The sequence below is a fragment of the Acinonyx jubatus genome, chromosome E4 (assembly GCF_027475565.1).
Source record: "Acinonyx jubatus isolate Ajub_Pintada_27869175 chromosome E4, VMU_Ajub_asm_v1.0, whole genome shotgun sequence".
NCBI lineage: Eukaryota > Metazoa > Chordata > Mammalia > Carnivora > Felidae > Acinonyx > Acinonyx jubatus.
The window spans coordinates 3,265,168-3,284,162 of record NC_069395.1 but is presented as its reverse complement, the minus strand read 5'-3'; the positions used below and the strand labels follow the sequence as shown (position 1 = coordinate 3,284,162).

The 18,995-nt window shown below is 45.9% G+C and overlaps 1 protein-coding gene across 1 annotated transcript; it reads right to left on the bottom strand.

Moving 5' to 3' along the window:
- Window positions 1-13,848: 13,848 nt before the first annotated feature.
- LOC128312941 (uncharacterized) lies at window positions 13,849-16,094 on the bottom strand. Its single transcript, XM_053208833.1, has one exon. The coding sequence runs from the start codon at window positions 15,017-15,019 to the stop codon at window positions 13,880-13,882; it is 1,140 nt and encodes a 379-aa protein (XP_053064808.1). The 5' UTR covers window positions 15,020-16,094; the 3' UTR covers window positions 13,849-13,879.
- Window positions 16,095-18,995: the final 2,901 nt, after the last annotated feature.

The following is an 18,995-nucleotide window of genomic DNA, read 5'->3' as shown; positions in this document are numbered from 1 at the left end:
TCCCTGTCACCAGCCTCCATTCTGTTTCCCGAGGTCCTAACTCAGGTGCTGGGGACCAAGTCTTGGGTGGCATGGAAAAGGGACCCTACCTCTCGTGCTTTTTCTCCTCATCAAGGCAGTAACCCATGAAAACACGGCTCCCCAGCATGCAGCCCTGGAGCCTGTTGTCACCCTGTCCCTCCTGCCCTTGGAACACTCCCCATGGACTCCCTTCCCTGTCTCACCCCCACCCCAGCCCATCCACATCTCTGATGTGTTCCTGCTTGTGTTTAAAAACAATCAACCAGGTCAATTCGAAGATCTAATCGATTGCATTAAGGGGTACAAGTTTGAGGGAGCATACAATTTGGCATGGGAAAGAGGAGCCCCAAGGAAGCGTACAAATAAGAGGTTTTTTATAGGAAGGAAGTTGCACAAATACAAGAAACAAATGTTTCAGGGAAGCTCACTTTCCCTTAATTGGGAGCGCAGGGGTCTAGCCATACAGGTGACCTCCCCTCACTGGGGGATGGAGAGGACTCACGTGACAACAGACCCCACTGTGATGAACAGAGAATTCCTCGCTGACAGGGAAAGACTTACATTTCTGGGGGAGGTTGGAACTGCCATTAGTTTAGGCATCAAACAAGGTTTGGGGACTTGGCCTTGCCTGAGACACCATTTTGAGTCCATGGGTTTCTTTAACACATTCTATTTGCTTTTCCCAATTTCCCCATGATTGCCTGTGTAACAGTATCAGCAACCACCAGTTCACCATTATTTTAGGGGAGAATCAGTTGTCATCAGAGAGACCACAGGACATTGAAACATCTGAAGAATACCCACTCAGACTTGCACTAATACATATTCACTCACCAAACACTCACTTAACACCAGCCTGGTCCAAGCACCTTGCTACATGCACGAAAATAGTGTTCACAATGCAATCACTTTATTCAAGGAGCTTTTAGTCCCTTTGGGAGGAAATAACACATACACCAAGAATTATACATTCTGGTGTGCTGAGTTACTTTTTCTTCCTTTTGTTTTGTTTTTTTAATTCGCGTTAACGCTATGCATTACTCAGCGTTCATCAATATAAGTATAAAACTATTCCCTTCACCATCTTCTCTGATTCCTCACCTGCCTCCCCTCGGGTGACCAGCAGTGTGTTCTCTATTGTTCCCATTCAGTTTTTTCCTTTATCTCTCTTTTGTCTTTTTCATTTGTTTTGTTTCTTAAGTTCCACACGTGAGTGAGACAATAGGTGTTTGTCTTTCTCTGGAAGACTTACTTATTTCACGTAGCTTAAAACTCTCCAGCTCCATCTAGGTCATTGCATATAGCAATATTTCAGTCCTTTACTTGACTGAGTAACATCCCACTATACGTACATACCACACTTTGTCCTTCTTCATCCATCATCCGTGGACGCTGGGTGGCTTCCATAATTTGGCTACCGTAAATAAGGCCGCAGTAAACATAGGAGTGTGTGTATCTTTTCAAATTGCCATTTTCATATTACTTGAGTAAATATACAGTAGAGGAGTTACAGGATCACGTGGGAAATCTGTTTTTAACTGTTGAGGAAACTGCATACTGTTTCCACAGGGGCTACACCAGTTTGCATTCCTACCAACAGGGTACAAGGGTCCTTCTGCTCTTCCCCAACGCTTGTTTCCTGTGTGTCTGAATTTAACCGAACTGACAGGAGTGAGGTGGCATCTCATTGTGGTTTTGATTTTCATTTCCCTGATGAAGAGTGATGCTGAGCATCTTTTCATGTGTTTGTTTGGCCATCTGGATGTCTTCTCTGGAGAAATGTCTATTCATGTCTTCTGCCCCGTTTTTAATCGGATTATTGGTTTTATTGGTGTTGAGTTGTACAAGTTCCTTGTATAGTTTGGATACTAACCCTTTATCAGATATATCATTAGCAAATATCTGTTCATATTCTGTACATTGTCTTTGAATTTTGTTGATTGTTTCCTTTGCTGTGCAGAAGCTTTATATTTCCATGTAATCCCAATATTTTATTTTTGCTTCTGTTTCCCTTGTCTCAGGAGCCATTTCTAGAAAAGTATTGCTGCAGCTGATGGAGAGACAGACCTGCCTGTGCTCTCTTCTGGCATGCTTATGATATCAGGTTCCACATTGTGGGTTTTTTTTTTAGCACTTATTCATTTCTGAGAGAGAGAGACAGAGCACAAGCAGACGAGGGTGAGAAAGAGAGGGAGACACAGAATCCAAAGCAGGTTCCAGGCTCTGAGCTGGCAGCACAGAGCCCAACGTGGGGCTCAAACTCACAGACCGTGAGATCATGACCTGAGCCGAAGTAGGAAGCTTAATCAACTGAGCCACCCAGGTGCCCCACACGTTTTGATCCTGAATCCACATTGAGTCTATTATGGCATATAGTGTAACGAAGTGGTCCAGTTTCTTTCTGTTGCACGTTACTGTCCACTTTCGCCAACACCGCATTTTATTTTTTTAATATAATTTATTGTCAAATTGGTTTGCATACAACACACACTGCTCATCCCAACCAGTGCCCTCCTCCCCGCCCATCAGCCACTTTCCCCTCCCCCCCCCCCCCCCCCCCCGCCGCATCTACCCTTAGTTTGTTCTCGGTCTCATAAGAGACCCAGTCTTAAGAGTCTCCTCTCTCTCTGTAACTTTTTTTTCCCCTTCCCCTCCCCCATGGTCTTCTGTTTAGTTTCTCCAGATCCAAATATGAGCCAACACCACATTTTAAAGAGGCCTTCTATTTGCCATTGCATGATCTTGCCTCTTTGTAAAAAAATTAATTGGCCATAAAATCCTGGGTTTATTGCTTAGTTCCCTGCTCTCTCCCATTGATCTGTGTCTACTTTTGTCCCAGTACCGTAATGTTTTTATTACTACAGCTTTGTAGTGTAACTTGAAATCTGGAATGGTGATACCTCCAGCTTTGTTGTACTTTTTAAAGATTGATTTGTCCATTCAGAGTCTTTTTGGTTCCGTACAAACTTCAAGATGGGTTGCTCCAGTTCTGTGAAAAATGCTATTGGTATTTTGATGGGCATTGCATTAAATCTGTAGATTGCTTTGTGTACTATGGACATGTTAACATTATTTTTCTTCCAATCCACGAGCATGGAATATCTTCCCATTTCCTTGTGTCACCTTCAATTTATTCATCAGTGTTTTATAGTTCTCAGAGTACTTGTCTTTCACCCCTTTGGTTAAGTTTATTCCTAAGGATTCTCTTATTTTTTGGTGCCATTGTCAATGTGATGGCTTTCTTAATTTCTTTTTCTGCTGTTCCGTTATTATTGTATAGAAATGCGTGCATTTCTATATATTGATTTTGTATCCTGTGACCTTACTGAATTCATTTATTGGTTCTAGTATTTTTGCGGGGAGTGTCTGTAGGGTTGTCTATATGTAATGTTGTGTCATCGGCAAACAATGAACATTTTAATTCTTCCTTGCCAGTTTGGATAACTTTTATTCCTTCCTCACATCTGATTGCTGTGGCTGGGACTTCCAGTATAATATTGAATAAAATTGGCAAGAGAGGAAATCCTTGCCTTCTTCCTGTCCTTAGGGCAAATGCGCTCAATTTTTCACTAATAAATATGATGATAGCTGTGACATCACTGCTATATATGTGACCATCTGTTCTATTGTACTTTTCTTTTTTAATTTCCTATATCATTTATTTCTGCTCTAATCTTTATTCTTTCCTTTCTTCTACTGCTTTGGGGTTTTATTTGTTCTTCTTCCCTAGCTCTTTTAGTTATAAAGTTAGGTAGTTCTTTGGGATTTTTCTTGATTCTTGAGGTGTGCCTATATTGCTATACTCTTCCCATTTAGAACACCTTTGGCTGAACCCCAAAGATTTGGGGCCGTTGTATTTTCATTTTCATTTCTGTCCATGTATTTTTTCATTTCCTCTTTGATTTCTTGTTTGACCCACTCACTGTTTAGTAGCATGTGATTTAACTTCCATGTATTTTATGCTATTTCAAGGTTTTGTTTTGTTTTGTTTTGTTGTTTGTTGGGGTTTTTTGTTTGTTTTTTGGGTTTTTTTTACTGTGGTTAATTTGTAGTTTCACAGTGTTCTGGTGACAAAAGATGCTGGCTACACTTTGAACTTTTTGAATTTGCTGAGACTTGAGACTTTTTACTTTTTTTAAATTTACTTTTTCCTTTTAAGTTCTTTATTATTATTATTATTATTATTATTATTATTTTGGATCTCACGTCTTTTAATGAGCAGATTAAAACACACCTAGGATCTAGCTTCTTTTTTTTTCTAGACTTCCTTGTAACATAGACATTACTCTCAGTAGCAAGAATACAAAAGTCTTTACTAACATCAAAATAGTGACCCAGATAAAATGAAAAGACAGAGTAATTCACCTCAAAGAAAGAAAGAACAAAGTAAACAGAACCATTTATATGCTGCTAACAAGAGAATGATTTGAGAGCTAAAGACACTTGCAGATTGAAATTGACGGATGAAGAAACATTTATCATGCTAATGAACATCAAAAGAAAATAATAAGCTGGAGTAGTCATTCTTCTATTACACAAGCTAGATTCTAAAGCAAAGACAAAGGCTGTCGTATGTATCAAGAGATGAAGAAGGTCACTACATCATAATCAAGGGGTCTATCCGACAGGAATATCTAACAATTGTAAATATTTATGCTCCCAACATGAGAGCATGCAAATATATACATCAATTAGTAACAAACCTAAAGAAACTCGCTTATACTAATAGAAAATAGTAGGAGACTTTAATACTCAATTTAAGCGAGAGACAGATTACTTAGCAGAAAAATCAACAAGGAAACAATGGCTTTCAGTGACACACGGACCAGATGGATTCAGTTGATATACGCAGAACATTTCATTCTAAAGCAACACATACACGCTTTTCAAGTGCAAATGGAACATTCTCCAGGATAGATCACATGCTGGGTCATAAATCAGGCCATGACAATGCTCATGGATAGGAAGCACAAATATTGTTAAAATGTTTTACTACCCAAAGCGATCTACACATTTCACGCAATTCCTATCAAAATACCAGCAGCAAAATACCACAAAGATAGTACAAACAATTCTAAAATTTGTATGGTACCACAAAAGATCCCAAACAGCCAAAGCAATCTTGAAAACGCAAGGCAAAGCTGGCAGCATCACAATTCCAACCTTCCAGCTCTATTACAAAGCTGTGGTGAACAAGACAGTATCATAGGGGCACAGAAACAGACACATAGATCAATGGAACAGAATAGAAAATCCAGTAATGGACCCACAACCATATGGCCAACTAATGCCCAACATAGTAGGAAAAATATCCAATGAAAAAATGAGTCTCTTCCACAAATGGGGTTGGAAAAACTGGACAGCAATATGCAGAAGAATGAAACTGGACCAGTTTCTTACACCATACACAAAAATAAATTCAAATGGATAAAAGACCTCTGTGACACAGGAAACCATCAAAATCCTAGAGGAGGACTCAGGCAGCAACCTCTTTGACATTGGCCTCAGCAGCTTCTTACTAGACATGTCATGGGAGGCATGGAAACAAAACCAAGAATACAATATTGTGAGTTTCTCAAGATAAAAACCTTCACAGTGAAGAAAACAATCAACAAAACTAAAAGGCAACTTTCAAATGGGAGAAGATATTTGCAAATGACATATGTGACGAAAGGCTAGTGTCCAAAATCTATAACAAACTTATCAAACTCAACACCCAAAAAAACCTAATAATTCCATTAAGAAATGGGAAGAAGTCATGAATAGATATTTTTCCAGAGAACACATGCAAATGGCTACAGACACATGAAAGGATGGTCATCACTACTTATCATCAGGCAAATACAAATCAAAGCTACAATGAGCCATCACATCACACCGGTCAGAATGGCTAAAATTAACAATACAAGAAACAACAGGTGATGGGGAGGATGTGAAGAAAGGGGAATACCTCACACTGTTCCTGGGAATGCAAACTGGTGCAGGCACTCTGGGAAACAGTGTGGAGCTTCCTCAAAAAGTTAAAATAAACTACCTATGACTCAGCAATGTCACCACTAGGTATTTACCCAAAGGCTACAAAAACACTCATTTGAAGGGGAAGATGCACTCTGATTGTAATGCCCGAAGTTCCCGAAACCTCCCACAAAAGTCCACCAGAGTCGTAAGTCAAAGCCAAGCGGCAAGGGTCGTTTATTGCAGGTTCGAACCTGGTCCTCTGCCTACTCGTCGCCGGTGACGCAAGAGGCCTCGATCAGGGTTGGTACAGCGTTTTTATAGACAGAGACAAATAGCACAGGGGAGGTTTCAAATTATGAGGGGCCTGATTAGTTGATTTTAAAGTAAGGACATTTGTTGTTCTCTGATTGGGCGTCCTTTGTCCTTTGGCGGGAAGGCTTTGTCCATTACTTGTGGCTGGAGGAAAAAAGGGGGAAGGGGAAAGAGGGTAGGGTAGGTGAGGAATGTGCTAAGCAAGCAGGTTTACAGAAGCGAGAAATGCCGGTTAGTTTATGTACAATCACTCATTCCATTACATATCAGACTACATTTAGGAAGGTTTACAACCCATTCTACTACACAGCGGGTTACATTCAGGAAAGGCCTCACAATGCTCGTAGCAAACAGCAAGCAAAACAGACTTCTCAGCAATTGTATTTCTTATCAAAGATCCATAATAAGCAGAAAAGAGAACCTAGCTTTAAACTAAGGCAGGGCTGTCATTTGGATTGTTCCTTTCATGATGATTATAGCAGCGCCATCAACAATAGCCAAATAATGGAAAGAGCCCAATGTCCACTGACTGATGAATGGAGCTTCGTATCTATACACAATGGAATGTCATTCAGCCATAAAATAACGATATCTTGATGTTTACAGTCCCATGGATGGAGCTAGAGTGTATTATGCTAAGCAAAATAAGTCGGTGAGAGAAACACAAATACCATCTTTATTCACTCACATGAGGAATTGAAGAAACTAAACAGATAAATATAGGGGGATCAAAGAGGGAGGCAAACCATGAACCAGACCCTTACCTACAGAGAACAGACTGAGGGTTCCTGGAGGGGACTGGGTGGGGGATGGGTGAAATGGGTGATGGGCATTGTTGTGATGTTGTGTGTCGGTGATGAAATTGCTAAATCTACCCCTGAAAGTAACATTACCCTATATGCTACCTAACAGAAATTTAGATTAAAACTTGATTAAAAAAAGGAAAAAAAGAAAAGGGTCGGGATGTGAGGTGATAGCCATGTTAACTAGCTTAGTTGTGGGCATGATGTCACCGGGTCCACATACACTAAACCATCAAGCGGTTACTTCCTTTTATGTTTTCAAAAGACAACAGAGTTTATTGCACAGCAATTCAATGCATTCAAACATGTGATGAATGCAACGTAAAATATTATTCTTCACAGTTTGTCTCAATTCAATTTCCTTGACCAATGCTTCATTTTCCTTCAAAATGCTGCATGTCAAACTGGAGGCTCCACAGCTCAGGGTCTGAGCGTCACCTGTAACTCCCTGCATGCCGTGTGCACTGGGCTCTCGACGTTCTTCAGGCCGTCCTCTCTGAGAAGTTGTTGGAAGACTTTCATCAGTAGGACCTTTGTTCATGTCACATCACAGGCTCTGCTGCACCTGCCAGACCTGGCGAAGGCCCATGTGGCCAGTGGGGCCTCCCAGCCTTCCTCCCTGTGTGGCTGGAAAGCTGCACACTGTACAAAGGTACAATTTTCATTTGTCATCATACTCCAGTGAAGCAAAAAGCAGCAGCAACAACGAAACAAAAGCATCAGAAAAACAAAGGCAGACACACAGACCCACAGAAGGGACTGGAGCCCCAATGATTTGCCCCCCCCCCCAGTTCCACCAGCCGATACATTCCCTGCATGCCTCAGCCCAGCAAGGCAGATTTCTGTCCTTTGTGACTGGAAGCTCCCCTCTGATGGACGTGGATGTGGCCCCTGGGAATGCTGGGCTAATGTGCCTCTTCTTTACAATGTTCCTCCACACTTCTCTCTTCCTTTCTTTAAAATATTCCCCTATTCCTTTTCTTACCTGCTTGCCTTTTTCTTCACGTGTCCTCACCTGTCCCACTCTTACCCCGTCTTATTGACACTGACATCTGGATCAATCCCTATCCTGGGTGTTTTCGTGGGTTTCTAACAAACCACTGATCAGGAATAGAGTGCTGGTTCAGCTGCTGGAGAAGTGACTGGTAAAAATTTCTTCCAGGGTTTTCCTAGACATGAAAGAACAAGCTGTATCAGCCTTTAATAAACCAGGAAATGTCATGGCAATGGCAGTGAAATACTCAAAATGCAGGAAATTTTCTATGGATTTCTTTTGAACACAATATGTCTATTCATTCATTTATTCATTCTGTCATACATTTTATCATTCATTCTTTCATTCATTCATGACTTACTCAGCTTTTTCTATTTGTATTGGAAACATGTTCTTGGAGAGTGGTTCCAAAATGTATGAGAGGCAGCTGTGTGTCCACATACTTAACATATAATGAATAATCTCATCCTTTAAGCTTTTTATTCTTTGATGTCTACATTCAATCTTCTAGAGGCAAACATCAAAACTGTTAAATAAGAAAATTTAACTTCATACATTTGAGCAATAATTTCTTTATTAAATGACCCATGAATCGCGCATCACCCCAGCTAGCACACAGGTAGGCACCTTGAGAAGTTGTACAAATGGAAGGTTTTTACAGAGGGAGGGTGGGGCCAGGGGGCTGGTAGCAAAGGAGAAGGGTTGTTCCAGGATTCAAGCCTGTTTTCTTGTGGGAAGAGCAAGGAGTCTTATCCTGCACATGACCTTGTCTTCCTTAGGGGGTTGGAGAGGTGCCAGGTGACAGATTCAGTGGTACTAATGGAAAGAAAAATTTCCTGCCTGACTCATTTAGGCTATATTTCTGGGGTCACTGAAATTAGTTAGATGGGGTGTGAAGCCCCAGGGAGGGAACTCAACTGATGACATCATTTTGGGTCTACGATTTTCTTTTTCTAACAGGATGTGGTTCAAGGGCATGTATCTTCATTGTCTTCTTGCCCCACCAGCAGGAGCTGCCCTTGGTTCCCTGCTGGCTGGTCTGCTTGGGACAGAGAGGGAGTCGCTACCTCTGCTCTGGTCCAGTCCCCTCCTCAGCCAGGTGCTTCGTGTATCAGTTTGGAGACTGGGCCTTCTGAGAGTTCCCCCCTTTGCCTCAGCAGATGGAGCCTCTTAGTCTGGGACAAGGTGTGTTCCTGTCCCTTCCCCCACTGGCCCTTCCTCCAGCTGCAGAGTGGCTCACTGTGCCCTGAGGTAGTGGGGCTCCCTGCCCTTCCCACACCCAGTGAAGGCTTCTTTCTGTGTGGGAGATGGTGGCCTTCCTGCCCTTCTTGGGAGGGAGCTGCTCAGAAGCCTCAGGCTTGTACCACCAGAAAGCAGTTCCCTGGTCTGTGTCCTGGATGCCAGTCTGCCGGAGCCCCTGGCCAGGTCGACGGGAAAAGCCTAGGGATACAGCAAATTTCTGGGACTCATGCTAGCCTTCAGTCATTTGTTAACACTTATAGCTGAAGTAATCTTTCTGGTTTGTAGAGACTCTGGCATCTGTCCTATGTAAGCAAGGGTTTGCATGCCATATTTCCTTAGAGGCATCTGTATTTCCCTATATTTTATATTAACAAGCTGCCCTTGTTATGCCCAGAATTCGTGATCCCCAAAGACCACCAGGGAGCCGAGTCCGATGCAAAAACAAAAGAGCCTTTATTCGAGCTAGCTCGAGCTCAATCCCCTACCTGCACCGACACAGCGGTGGGATACCAGGGAGAGAGAGCGAGTTTCAAAAGGACAAAGGTTTTATTGGGGCCTAGGGGCAGTTGGTGAGGTAATGGCTATGGCCTCAGCCGATTGGCTGGGGAAGGGTCCGAGTCCTGTTAGGCAGGTGAGGGGGGGGTTACTCAAGGGGAGGAGGTGTGGTCAAGGTGAAGGACACAGAACAAGATGGAGTCGGCCGGCGTAGGCCCGCCCTTTCATTCCCCCCTTGTCATGTAGCTTAGGGACCCAATCTTGGGACCGGCTGCATTTATGGTGACAAGGGGAACAGAGTTTGGAGGATTACGCAAAGTTCTGGGAAGCAAGTGTCCCTGGGGTGGCTCTGGGAGGTCTGATTAAGTATTGTCCCTGGGGTGTCTATGATCTGCCAGGTGATGTTTTGGGGGGCGTGGGGACTCCTGGCAGCATGAGCAATGACAAGCAGAGTTAACAGAGTTACCAATATTAGGTTGGTCAAATGCACTGTAGCTTGAGCTTGAGCGGGTTGTGTTGGTCCCGACTGATGGCCCATCACATGACGAAGTCCTTCTGGATTGAGGAGGGGTCTGCTGGCTGAGCGTGGGTGTGATGGACCCAGGTCGCGATGCTGTCTACTTTGAGAGCGGTGGGGGTCGTCAGAACCACGATGTAGGGTCCCTTCCAGCGCGGCTCGAGGGTCTCTCGGTGGTGCCTCTTGACGTAGACCCAGTCTCCCAGCCTGTACTGATGAGGTGTCGGGGTCGGGCCAGCCTTGTAGATGGCACTGAGGCGCGGCCAAATGTCCTCGTGCGCCCTCTGGAGCCCGCTCAAGGAAAGAAAAAGTTCTTGATCTTTAAACTCAGCAATAAGTTCAGCTCGAAGGCTGGGAATAACAGGGGGTGGCCTGCCAAACATGATCTCGTAGGGAGTAAAACCCAGAGTGTAAGGACTGTTTCCAACCCGGTAAAGGGCGTACAGTAGGAGAGTCACCCAGTCCCCGCCAGTCTCCATGGTTAATTTGGTAAGGGTCTCTTTTAGGGTTCTATTCATTCTTTCTACCTGTCCTGAGCTCTGGGGCCTGTAAGCACAAGGTAATTTCCAGTTTGCCCCCACCGCCTTGGCTACTGCCTGTGTTACCTGCGAGATAAAAGCTGGTCCATTGTCTGATCCTACCATGGCAGGAAAACCAGGGTAAGATGTCTTCTAGTAGCTTCTTAGCCACCATCTGAGCCATTTCATGCTTGGTTGGGTATGCCTCCACCCAGACAGAGAAGGTGTCTGTAAATACTAAAAGATATTTATAACCATACTTTCCTGGTTTAACTTCAGTGAAGTCGACTTCCCATTGGGCTCCCGGTCTGGTGCCTCTGAGCCTGGTTCCTTTTTTATTTGATGTGGCTCTCACGTTGGTGAGTTGGCAGGTCTTGCAGGCAGATACAACTTGCTCTATTTTGGTGTCCTGTTGGTGCATCTTGATTCCGGCACGTCGGATTAAGTCTTTTAATTTTCAGGCCCCCATGTGAGTAGACCGATGCATGTGCTCTAATACTGAGACTCCCAGCTGGTCTGGCAGCATGAGCTCCTTGTTAGGTGTATACGACCATCCCTTTATCTCCTGGGCCATGGGGAGTTTCTTGATCCGCTGTAACTCCTCCTGGGAATATTTGGGCTGGTTTGGTAAAACTGGGTCTCCCGGGTCTGGTAGTTGTATGGTCATGGTGGGGACTGGAGTAAGGGCTACTGCCTTGGCTGCCTGGTCAGCCTTTCGATTACCTCTAGCTACTGGGTTATCAGTTTTTTGGTGCCCTTGGCAGTGGATAATGGCTAGCTTGGCAGGAAGCCATAAGGCTGTAAGCAGGTTAAGTATCTCCTGCTTATTTTTTATAGTCCGTCCTTCTGCCGTCAGTAACCCCCTCTCCTGATAAATTGCCCTATGAATATGAGCTGTGGCAAATGCATAACAGCTGTCTGTGTTGATGTTAAGCCGTTTTCCAGCTCCCAGCATCAGCGCCTTGGTGAGAGCTAGGAGCTCTGCTCGCTGGGCTGACGTTCCGGAGGGTAGAGCCTCCGCCCATACGGTGTCCATTTCAGTGACCACCGCTGCACCCACATACCTGTGTCCGTCTCACACAAAGCTGCTGCCATCAGTAAACCAAGTAGTCTCGGCAAGAGGGGCCGGTGGGTCAGGTCCGTCCAGAATCCATGTACTTGTTCCAGGATTCCCGCACAGTCATGTAGTGGAGCACCTAGGTCAGGATCAGGCAGCAGGGTTGAGGATTGAGGGCTGCACTGGGGTGGAACCGCACCCGTGGAGGGTTGAGTAGGAGGCTCTGGTAATGAGTCATACGTGTGTTGCTCATCCATCTATCAGGAGGCTGTTTCAGGACCCCTTCAATGGCGTGTGGGGTCGTGATCCAGATCTCCTGTCCTAGGGTCAGTTTGTCTGTGTCCTTGACTAGGAGTGCTGTCGCCGCAATAATTCTTAGGCATGGCGGCCAGCCGGCAGCCACTGGGTCTAGTTTCTTAGACAGGTAAGCCACTGGGCGGTTTCAGGGGCCTAAGGCTTGAGTTAGAACCCCTTTTGCTATTCCCTTATGTTCATCTACAAAGAGGTGGAAGGGCTTTGTAATGTCTGGTAGGCCCAGGGCTGGGGCACTTAGGAGGGCCTTTTTTAACCGATTAAAGGCAGTTTCTTCTTTTTCAGCCCATTTAAATGTTTTCCCCTCTTTGGTAGCTTCATATAGGGGCCTGGCGATCTCAGCAAACCCTGGAACCCAGAGGCGGCAGTAGCCGGCTGATCCTAGGAATTCCCTCACTTCTCTTCGGGAGGTGGGAGTAGGGATCTTTAGGACAGTTTCTTTTCTGGCATCTGATAACCGCCGCTGTCCGCCCTCCAGGATATATCCCAGGTAACTTACCCTCTCCCTGCATATCTGAGCCTTCTTCGCGGATGCCCGGTACCCTAAGGCCCCCAGGGTAGCCAGCAGGTCCTGGGTCCCTCGCTCACAGTCTTTGGCCATGTCAGCAGCAATCAGGATGTCATCTACATACTGTAGAAGGGTGAGGCCAGGGTGCTCCCTTCTGTACTCACCCAGGTCCTGGTGTAGTGCCTCGTCAAAGATGGTGGGTGGATTTTTGAATCCCTGAGGTAGCCGTGTCCAGGTGAGTTGCCCACTGTAGCCCTCCTCCGGATCATGCCACTCGAAGGCGAACAAGGGTTGGCTCTGGGGTGCCAGCGGCAGACTGAAGAAGGCATCCTTTAAATCTAGTACAGTATACCAGACCCTGGAGGGCTCCAAGGAGCTCAAGAGAGTATATGGGTTGGGAACAGTTGGGTGTATGTCCGCGACCCTCTTATTTACTTCCCGGAGGTCTTGTACCGGTTGGTAGTCATTTGTGTGAGGCTTTTTGACCGGCAGTAGGGGAGTGTTCCAGGCAGACTGGCAAGGAACTAGTACCCCTACGCTTCGTAGTCTCCAGATGTGTGGCTGGATCCCCTTCCGGGCCTCCTGAGACTTGGGGTATTGTTTGATCCTTACCGAACTCTCTCCTGGCTTGAGCTCTACTAGGACTGGGGTCCTGTGAGTGGCTAGTCCCATCCCCCCCGTCTCTGCCCTAACCGAGGGGAATTCTTGTAGCCATCTGTCTATATTATCCTCTCTCAGGAGCGCCTCCTGGTGGAGGCGGTATTCATCTTCCAGTTTCATGGTCAGGACCTGGATGGGGTGGCCCTTGCCATCGGTGACCTGAGGCCCCCCTTGTCTGAAAGTTATCTGAGCTCCAACCTTGGTCAGTAAGTCCCGTCCTAACAGCGGGTAGGGGCATTCTGGTATTACCATAAAGGAGTGGGATACCCGGCCCATTCCCAAATCTACTGTTCTTCGGGTAGTCCATGAATACTGGCTCATACCAGTTGCCCCTTGTACCCAGGACTTCTTGCTGGCTAGTTTTCCTTGGGGGGTGCGGAGGACCGAATGTTGTGCTCCGGTGTCGACAAGGAAGCCAATAGGGGTCCCTCCACTTTAAAAGATACCCTGGGTTCGGGGAGAGGGTCCGAACCCCGACTCCCCTAATCACTTAGTTTATCTAGCTCTAGGACTTTTACTCGATCAGTCTTGCTTCCCTTCCCGCCGGCCCTTTTTGGACAATCTCGGGCCCAATGTCCTATCTCCTTGCAGTATGCACACTGATCCTTCTGCAGCCTCTGCGTGCCCCCCTTGGTGGTTCCTTTACCTTTTCTTGTGTCGTCTGCCAGCTGCCGGAGACGGCGGTCTCGTTCCTCGAGGAAGTCAGCAGTGATAGCTAGTAGTATTCTGGCCAGGTCTCGAGTCTGCTTACTGCTGGCAGCCACCATGGCGCGAGCCTGCTTGTCCTCAGGAGGCTCCCGGTTATTATACACCTTTTCGGCTACCACCAGTAAGTCCTGCAGACTTTTTTCTCCTAGTCTATCTATTTTCTGTAATTTTCTCCTAATGTCTATGGCCGATTGGTTTACAAAGGCCATGATAACAGCTGCCTTGCTTTCCGGAGCCTCTGGATCCATGGGGGTATAGGTACGGAATGCCTCCATGATCCGTTCTAAAAAGGCAGCCAGAGATTCATCTTTTCCCTGTTGTACATTTCCTACCTTGGCCAAATTGGTTGGCTTTCTAGCAGCCATTCGGAGACCCCCCATTAGAGTCTGGTGGTAGACCCGGAGCCTCTCCTTACCTTCTGCCGTGTTGAAATCCCACTGGGGCCAAGTTAAGGGGAAGGAGGCATCTATCTCAGCCTGGTTGGTGGTGGGATTCCTGTCTGTGCCCGGAACTAGTTTTTGGGCCCCATTGAGGATTCTTTCTCTTTCTTCAGTCGTGAACAGGACCTGCAAAAGCTGCTGGCAATCGTCCCACATGGGCTGATGGGTAAAAAGAACAGAGTCTAATAAATCAATAAGCCCTGCCAGTTTCTCGGAAAACTTAGGATTCTGAGCTTTCCAATTGTAGAGGTCACTAGTGGCGAAAGGCCAATAGTGATGGGGCTGATTCCCCTCCGCGTCTGGGGGTCCGGTGGCTCGCAGGGGCAGAATAGTGGAGTCGGTGGTGGAGGCGGATTGCTCCCTCTGAGCCCTTTGTCTGGTAAAGGGCGGGCTTCCCACTGGAGCGTTTCCGCCTCCCGCCCTCGGAACAGTGTCTGCCTCCCCCGGAGGGGGAGGATGGTGTTCTTCCGGCATCCTAGAGGGATTATACGGGGGAGGAAAAATTAATTCTGCTTCAGTCCCCCCTGTAGGACAGGGTAGAGGGGTGCTGAAGGCTGGGTAAGACTTTTCTTCTTCTTTGTACCCTGCAAAGCAAGAATGGGTTTTGGCTCCGGAGGGAGCGGGTCTAGGAAGGGCTTAAGCCAAGAGGGTGGGTCTTCTACAAGGTCCTGCCAAGTGATAATGTAAGGGAGCTGATCAAGATGGCCCGTCTTAGGCCGAGAGATGATACTCCTGACTCGGTGGATGGTAGGGAGGTCGAACGTCCCCTCTGGTGGCCATCTGACATTGAAAGTTGGCCACTCGCTAGAACAAAAAACCTGCCACCGACCCTTTTGGACTTCCACACTGAGGTTGTTAGCTCTTCCCCTCACATCCTTAAAGTGATCAATCATAATACTTAGAGGAGTAGTCTGAGTCTGTCCCATAACGTCCGTCCAGTAAGTCCACAGAACAAAACAGAGAAACACAAAAGCAGACAAACAGAGGGCCCCTAGAAAGTCTTCCAACTCCATGGAAGCAAAACTGAAAGCTAGCTTAGACCTTTGAGGGGATTCCATGTCCCTCCAAAACCGATGAGGGGATTCCACGTCCCTCCAAAGACGACGGCCTCACTCCGACCAGCGGGAGCGACCCGCCTCGTCTCAGACCTTTGAGGGGATTCCACGTCCCTCCAGAAGGGACGATCGGAACGTCTTCCGAAACTCCCAGCCCGTGGTCCTCCAGTGCGTCCACTTAGACCGCGTCGGGCACTACCAGAATTCCAGAAATGAGCTCACACAGAAAAGACAGAACAAACGGACAGACACTAACCATGGCCAGTCAGGCTCTCCAGGTCGGGGGTCCCTCGGGGGTCTTGGGGATCCCGGACGAGCCCCCAAATGTTATGCCCAGAATTCGTGATCCCCAAAGACCACCAGGGAGCCGAGTCTGATGCAAAAGCAAAAGAGCCTTTATTCAAGCTAGCTCGAGCTCAATCCCCTACCTGCACCGACACAGCGGTGGGATACCGGGGAGAGAGAGCGAGTTTCAAAAGGACAAAGGTTTTATTGGGGCCTAGGGGTAGTTGGTGAGGTAATGGCTATGGCCTCAGCCGATTGGCTGGGGAAGGGTCCGAGTCCTGTTAGGCAGGTGAGGGGAGGGAGGTTACTCAAGGGGAGGGGGTGTGGTCAAGGTGAAGGACACAGAACAGGATGGAGTCGGCCGGCATAGGCCCGCCCTTTCACCCTGATCCTCAGCTCTGTAATGTGATGAGGCTTTGGGGCGATGGTGGGGTGTTCATGGGTTCAGAGCCAACAGCCAAGAACGAATTCTTGACGACGTCTTTGGTGCAAAAAGGTGATTTCATTAAAGTAGGGGGACAGGACTCATGGGCAGGAAGAGCTGCCCCAGACCCTGTGGAGAGACTGGTTATATATTTGGGAGTTGGGGGAGACAAAGTGGAGGGGATGTTTCCAATGAGATTGTTATATGCTAAAGAACAACTCACAGGATACTGGAGGCCTAGCTATTGGCAAGCTTAGGTTGTTTTCCTTCTAGCAAAGAATTAGCATTAAGAGAGTAGGCAGTTCCTGGAGAAATGTTTTACTCTGCCTGCCCCAAGTATTTGTCAATGGGCCGTTAGGTCATAAAGGAAATTAAATTTCCCCTGCCATTTCCTTCTTGCCTTTGTTCCCCTTATCACTATGAAGGGTGATGTTGGGGCTCCAGGAAACTGAGTCTATAGGTTTCTGGAGATGAGGCTATTGATAAGACCGCCTTTTTCTTGCAACTCACTAAGATATTTGTAAACTGATGGAGACTCATGTCCTACAGGACTGTGACCTCTATCAGTTAACCATTTGTTTTCCCCCTCTCCTTTGTTCTTGGGCAGCCAGGGGTGCCTGAGGAATGTCACACATATCCCACCTGTAGGTTGTGGGGGCGGGGGTTGCTGATTGCTGCCTGTCAGCTTTCTTTATGCTCCCTGGTGATAATGGATTCAACAAGTGATTTTGAACATGCAGCTTTTCAAAATCTTGAGTCTTTGGAATGAGTTTTTTCTTTCTATGTTACAATGAAAACTTTCCCCACAACTATTTTCCTCCTTACATTAGCCTGAGATTATATCCATTTACTGGTCAACGAAGAAATAACAAGACACATAGCCCAAACACATTATCCAGATGATATAAAGCACCAAGAAATATTGAAGAGCCTGTAAACACTCTAGGACACCATAAAGTAGTTCAGCATGTCTAGTAGAGGTCAGTTCATGATAAGACAACTATGGAACATTCTAGCAGGAATACTAAGAAGAGAATCTGGGAACACGATTCCAGAACACTCTATTAACTCCATGCGTTACAAATTCTCATAGTTTCTTATTACAAGTAATGGGAGATTTGCACTAGGATCTTTTGTGTGAACTTCATGATTATTAGCATATGGCTTATTTTAAAGAAAATTGTGTAAGATTCTCATTTCTTCTAGTTAGTTAAAACTAATACTTTCTTAAGCTTAAAAAAATTTATGTTGAATATCTCCCTAATTTTCAAGAATGATTGTATGCAGACACAAAATTATTCAATCATTCAGAAATAATCATAGAACTCCTATCACTTGCCGGCCCTCTCCTCGATATTGGGGATCCGTTACAAGAGGGATGTGTATCTAACACCCTAAGGTGACCAATGAGGTCACAATTCTCAGTGGGCAAATATCACTTAAATGTAACCACTGTAAAAAATATTAGTTCGGTTCGATCATCTCCCCACAGCAGTGTGAAGTTGCTTGGATCTCTCTCTCTCTCTCTCTCTCTCTCTCTCTCTCTCTCTCTCTGCTCCTCCCCTGCTCACAGTGTCTCTGCCTCTCTCAAAACAAAATAAATAAACTTTAAAGTAGTAGAACATATTGTTTCAAGCAGTTGTGTTCTTGGGTAGAGTCTGTACATTATAATCAAACACAGCATCTGCAGTTCTGGGGAAGGTGGTGTTGTAGGTGTTGATATCACCTCTTCCCAACTACAAAACCCCCGTATCAGTTTAAATAACACAGAAAATGACTCAAAGAGTGGCAGCACTAACAGTCCACAGAGGTCATATAGAACAGGGTAGGATGGATAGAGGCGAGGTAGGGAACTCAGGGGACACAGGATGCCCGGTGTCCACAGGAGGAAGAGGTGCAGAGGTCCTGATAAAGGACAGAAAGGGACCACACCAGGGAGCCCACCTGCGAAGAATTCCCATAACACTTGGCGTTGAAAACCAGAAAGGTATAGTTTCTGGAGTTCCTATACTCTGTGGGACTTAACACCTGGAATATAAAAACCAGCAGGCTCAGCTCTGGGACAGTCAAGAGGAAACTGAATGCTCCTGCTCTTAAAGAAATGGCACAAGAAAAGCCCCACCGAGTTATAGCAAAGAAGCAGCAGTTGGAAATATGCCTGGGGCATCTGGGAGGGAGATTTACTAATCTCAGAGCAGGACTACCAACACCAAACGCCACCCCTCCGTGCCTGGCAACTGCTTATCTAGTGGAGCAAGACTGACAATGAGACAACCAGACAGCCTCTCCTCCAGCTGCCAGTCCCAGGTACCAGCAGACAACTTTCTTGTTGCTTGTTTGTCTTCCTTTCTTTTTCCTTTTCTTTTCTTTTTAATTTTTTAATGTTTTATTTATTGATTTGGAGAGAGACAGAGACAGAGTGAGAGGAGGAGGGGGAGAGAGAAAGAGACAGGATCCCATGCAGGTTCTTCACTTTCAGCATAGATCCACCACAATGAAGGGCACAAACTCATGAAACCATGAGGTCATGATCAGCCAAAACTGAGAGTTGGATGCTTAACTGACCGAGCCACCCAGGTGCCTCTCTTTTTTCTTTTCTTTTCTTTCTTTTTTCTTTTCTTTTCTATTTCTTTCTTTCCTCTTCTTTTTTTCTTTTGAAATCAAGCTCATAGTTTCTGGTTTGTTT